A 6000-nucleotide genomic window follows, 5' to 3' on the forward strand; every position below is an offset into this window, starting at 1 on the left:
TTGCGTGCTAACCAGTCAGGGGAAATACAATACATGATTACAATCGAGCCATTCACAGTGTACAGATACATGGTAAAGGAAATAACATGAGTAACATTGAGTGCAAGAAGAAGAATGTTTGGCTTCCCACACTCCCTTTAAATTTGCTGAAACTTTGTCCCCCATGTGCTCTAAAACTTACCAGGTTCAGTTTTAGTTTTAGGTTTTAGTTTTAGATATACAGCTGGGAAACAGACCCTTCAGCCCATCGAGTCCACACCTACCATCAATCACCCGTTCACGCTAGTTCTATGTATTCCTACTTTCTCGTCCTCTCCCTGCACACAAGGGTTAATTTTACAGAGGCCAATTAACCTACAAACCCACACGTCTTTGGAAACTGGAGCACATGGGAGAAATCCACTTGGTCACTGGGAGAACGTGCAAACTCTACACAGACAGCACCCGAGGTCAGGATCAAATCCGGGTCACTGGCGCTGTGAGGCAGCAGCTCTACCAACTGGAAACTGTGATTTTCTCATGTGAAACATCTAATGGAAAATGTGTACGTCGAAGCATTAATAGAAATTTATCTGGTGATTCCGGACGAAAGGATGGCAGATTAATTTTCTTGAAAAACAGGTGAGTTTTCATGATGATTGGGGTATTGTGTGCAGGTCTGGTCACCACATTACAGGATGATCAATGTACCAAAAGCCTTATTTACCACCTGATTCACATTTCACTCCAGCATCAGGGAACAGTGATATTGTGCTAATGACTTTGACTGATGGTCAGGATGTGCTGCCAGCTCTTTTGAGTGGCTTCAATATTTCTCATGCTTACTTCCAGCATCGCGACAAAGGGAAGCAGGGAGAAAATGTCAGAATAGATCCATTGTGCCTGCTGTTCCCCAACAGGAGGCACTCAGGATCTGAGTGGAAGTATTCTTGTTCCTGACTACTTTCCATATTCGTGTTCAGTGCTGGTTTGGTCAATGGATTCTGGATACTGGAGATAAATGTCTTTCCTTGCACACAGGCGTTGTTCATCCGAATCCGCCAAGACCCACAGTCAGTGAAGAAAATCTCGTGGCACAGATTGGAAACTTCAGCAGGGTCAAATCTGGAGGAGCGATTTCAAATCCCGTGGACATTCCCGTTGTCAACTTCCCGCCGAGTAAAATCACGGACCTTGAAGCAAGAGTACTTGAAGATAAGATTGAGCTGGAATGGACCGCACCAGGAGCAGATCTGGATCAAGGAACAGGTAAATGCTCCCATATTTATATGGGGCTTACAGAGAATTTTTTTTTCCAGCAATGAAGTGATCAAATAGCTGGGGAAGATAGATACAAAATGCTGCAGTAACTCAGCGGGTCAGGCAGCATCTCTGGAGAGGGGGCACCTAATTGAAACTTACTGAATAATGTAAGGTCTGGATAAAGTGGATGTGGAGAGGATGTTTCCACCAGTGGGAGAGTCCAGGACCAGAGGCCAAGCCTCAGATTAAAAGGACATAGTCATGAGGGAGATGAGGTGGAATTTCTTTAGGGTGGTGAATCTGTGGAACTCATTGCCATAGAAGGCCGTGGAGGCCATCAATGGATATTTTTCAGGCAGAGGTCAGTCATGATTAGTATGGGTGTCAGTGGTTATGGGGAGAAGGCAAGAGAATGGGTTGAGAGGGAAAGATAGAGCAGCCATGATTGGATGGCAGAGTAGGTTTGATGGGCTAAATGGCCTAATTCTGCTCCTATCACTTATGAACTTGAAGGAATAGGTGACGTTTCGAGTCGAGAACCTTCTTTAGATCATGACCCGAAACATCACCGATTCCTTTTCTCCTGAGATGCTGTCCCACTGAGTTACTCCAGCATTTTGTGTCTATCTTCGGTGTAAACCGGTTCCTTCCTACACAAATGGTCAAGGAATTCTGCTGACCAGTTGAGGTGTGACACAATGGAAGTAAATTGACCAGGAAGAAGGAACATATAACTACGAAGGCAAGGAAAGCCTGGTGTTTTGGAGAATTTACTTGTCGAATCACACAGCATGGAACCAGACTCTTCGACCCATGAGTCCATGCCTCTGGAACGCCGGAGGATGAGGGGAGACTTGATAGAAGTACATAAAATTATGAATGGCATAGATAGATAAGGTAGACTTCTGGAACCTTTTTATCCCTGTGTGAAAGTGTGCTACACCAGAGGGCATAGCTATAAGGTAAGAGCGGGAAAGTTTAATGGAGATGTGCGGGGCAAGTTTTTTTTACACAGAGATTGGTGCGGGCCAGGAATTCACTTCCAAGGGTGATACAGGCAGATACAGTGGCGTTTAAGAGACATTTAGATAGGCATATGGAAGTACAGGAATATGGACCATGTACAGGCAGATGAGAGTTCAGATAGGCATCTACTGTGGACAGGCCTATACGTTTTACATATGCTAGATAATGTCACACAGAATAATTTAAGATTTCACAGTGATCATTGTTGATAGTCAGACTACATCACCATAGTTCAGATTATTCAGAAATGTACCTTTCTATGTCCTGTTCCCAAAACAAGTTGTGATGCAGCCCAACAGTATTCCCGGGATGGCGGGACTGTCATATGTTGATAGAATGGAGCGGCTGGGCTTGTACACTCTGGAATTTAGAAGGATGAGAGGCAATCTTATTGAAAGATATAAGATTATTAAGGGATTGGACACGCTAGAGGCAGGAAACGTGTTCCTGATGTTGGGGGAGTCCAGAACCAGGGGCCACAGTTTAAGAATAAGGGGTAGGCCATTTAGAACGGAGATGAGGAAAATCTTTTTCACCCAGAGAGTGGTGAATCTGTGGAATTCTCTACCTTAGAAGACAGTGGAGGCCAATTCTCTAGATGCTTTCACGAGAGAGTTAGATAGAGCTTTTAAAGATAGTGGAGTCAGGGGATATGGGGAGAAAGCAGGAAGTGGGTACCGAATGTGGCTGACCAGCCATGATCACAGTGAATGGCGGTGTTGGCTCGAAGGGCCGATTGGTCTACTTCTGCACCTATTGTCTATTGTATGCTTTCTACCGATCTAAGATACTCCTATTTGCCTGTGTTTAGCCCATATCCCTCTAAACCTTTCCTATCCATGCACCTGTCCCAAGTGTCTTTTCAATGCTGTTGTCGTATCTGACACAACTAGGTCCTCTGGCAGCTCCTTCCATATACCCACCACCCCTAAGTAAAAATTGGTGCCCTTTAAGTTTCTATTAAATCGTTCCCCTCCCACCTTCACTGATGTCCTCTGTTTTTTGATTCCCATACTCTGGGTAAAAGATTCTGTACATTGACCCTGTCTATTCCCCTCATGATTTTATACACCGCTGTAGAACCACCCCTCAGCCTCCTTTGCTCCTAGGCTGCACAACCTCCCACTACAGCTCAGGCCCTCGAATACTGGCAGCCTTCCCATAAATCGGCTCATTACTCTTTTCAGCATTTTTGTTCAAACACCACTCAATCCATTTCCATGTCTAAAGGTTGATATCCTACATTGGGCACAATACTGAAGGTAGATACAAAGTGCTGGAGTAAAGGGGCTATCCCACTGTACGAGCTAATTCAAGAGCTCCCCGAGTTTAAAAAAAAATCAAACTCGTGGTAAGCACATAGAATGTACGTATCGGGTACGTCGGAGCTCGGGACATCTCTTAGTGGCTCATAACGCTAACGGCAGGTACTCGGGAAATGCGGTAAGCTCGTGAAGACTCGTGAAGATTTTTCAACATGTTGAAAAATGTCCACGAGAGCCCTGAGTACCTAAGAGCGGCTATTACCATAATTCTCCAAGTTCGAATCAGGAGAAACTCGGGAGAACTCTTAAATTAGCTCGTATAGTGGGACAGCCCCATAACTCAGCGGGTCAGGCAGCATCTCTGGAGAACATGGATAAGTGATGTTTTTGGTCGGGACCCTTCTTCAGACTGATTGAAGGTGAAGGTGGTGGGGGGGTGGAGAAAGAAAGTTGGAAGGGAGGAGAGGCAGGACAGAGCATGGCTGTTAATCACAGAAGAGGAGCAATGAGAGAGGGTCTCGCAGAATTCCCTTTGAAGGGAGGAGAACTTCAAAGTGGGCAGACCACAAAGAGATTTCACAGTGGGGCTGTCAAAATGTAAAATGGTTTGAAGAACATCCCCGCCTCCTGAGTTATTCCAGCATTTTGTGTCTTTCTTTAGTAAACCAACATCTGCAGTTCCTCGTTATTACTGTCCTGAAGATGATGTCTCAACTAGTAATTTGCTATAAATTAGCAAAAGGTTCATTTTAGGCTTTACAGATACAGCGTGGAGAGAGACCATTTGGCCCACTGAGTCCGCACTGACCTTATGCTCGCATTATCTAACACTAGGGACAATTTACAATCTTTTCCAAAGCCAATTAACCTAAAACATGTACATCTTTGGAGTGTTGGGGTAAACCAGAGCACCTGGAGAAAACCCACAAGGTCACGGTGAGAACGTACAAACTCCATACAGACAGCACCAGTAGTCAGGATTGAACCTGGGTCTCTGGTACTGTAAGGCAGCAACTCTACCGCTGCGCCATGTGGAACCCAATCTGTTCTCTTTTTCTTGTACCTTTAATCATCAAAATATGTTTTCCAGCCATATGTCAATGCATTCATTTGTTTCTTATCTTTATCAGCATCCTACTATGAGATGAGAATGAGCAACAAATTACTGCTGCCACATAGTTTCTCCGGAGCTGAACGAGTTAACTTGACGAAGTTGAATCCACAGCCATTTGGCTCCAAGGAAATGTTTATAATTGCCCCTGAAAGTACCGAACTGGAGAACAGAACCACCCTCTACTTCGCCATCCTTGCTTATGATGAAAAGAATCAGCCTTCCAAGATGTCCAATGTTGCCATGATTACTTCCGTTGAGCCTCTGCCTATCATAGACAATCACAGACCAAGAACTATTTTGATCACAGCAATAGTGTTGCTTCTCGTTTGCTTGGTTGTAGGATTACTGATCTTTTGGTACAAACTAAAAGGGGAAAAAATGAGGAGAGGTTGCAATAGACAGCAAGAAGATAAACACAGAATGGGTCAATGGGTCAGACAGCATCTCTGGGGAGAAGGAATAGGTGACGTTGAGGGTCGAGACCCTTCTCCAGATGAGAATCAGGGGGAATCACCTAATTCTTTTCTCCAGTGATGCTGTCTGACCCGCTGAGTTACTTTGGCTTTTTGTATCTATCTTCGGTTTAAACAAACATCTGCAGTACCTTCCTACACATTTTGTATACAGAGAAAGCAAGTAATTATGTTATTAATCCAAGCATTTACTTTGTTCTGATTTATTATGGGTGTGGGTGGTGGTGAAAATCAAAGGAATTAACTTGAGTTTTTCTGAGTCTTTTTATGTTCCTTTCCCCAACAACTGGGAGAAATCCCTGGGAAATTCAGCCCTTATCCTCTTGGGATGGACGTGAATATCAACAAAACCTTTTCACTGTACCTCGGTTCATGTGACTATAAACTAAACTCAAACTCAAAACAAAACTCAAGATCGCATGGTTTTGACTGGTGAAACCACTGTGATCAACTTGGAACAATCATAATGCTCAAACATTATATCTCTCCAATCTGTCTAGATTTGTTGCTTTTGAAGAATGTTGTGCGTTTGTTTTTAACTGACATGGATTCCGTATAATTGAATGATTTTGATGTAGCCCTGAACCAATTAAAAAAAAATCCTAAATGGCTGTTTTTTTAAATTCACTTTCTGTAAAAAACGAGAGCACTTAAAAGATTAGATTAGATTAGATTAGATTAGATTCGTTTTATTGTCATTCAGACCTTTCGGTCTGAACGAAATTTTGTTTCCCTGCAGTCATACATATAATTTTAAAAAATGGCAAAAACACACATCAACACAAATTTAACATCCACCACAGTGAGTTCACCAAACACCTCCTCACTGTGGTGGAAGGCAAAATCTTAAAGTCTCTGTCTCTTCCCCCTTTGTTCTCCC

General features: G+C 43.4%; 1 protein-coding gene across 1 annotated transcript in view; it reads left to right on the plus strand.

The window, feature by feature from the left end:
- The window catches only part of LOC116977406 (calcium-activated chloride channel regulator 1-like), a 46523-nt gene extending 40800 nt beyond the window's left edge, over window positions 1-5723 (plus strand). The window contains exons 15-16 of the mRNA XM_033027835.1: window positions 1021-1248; window positions 4664-5723. Of these exons, the coding sequence (XP_032883726.1) occupies window positions 1021-1248; window positions 4664-5181 (746 nt within the window). The 3' untranslated portion in view covers window positions 5182-5723. The remainder of the gene's footprint in view (window positions 1-1020; window positions 1249-4663) is intronic.
- Window positions 5724-6000: the final 277 nt, after the last annotated feature.

Source organism: Amblyraja radiata, chromosome 10 (assembly GCF_010909765.2).
Source record: "Amblyraja radiata isolate CabotCenter1 chromosome 10, sAmbRad1.1.pri, whole genome shotgun sequence".
NCBI lineage: Eukaryota > Metazoa > Chordata > Chondrichthyes > Rajiformes > Rajidae > Amblyraja > Amblyraja radiata.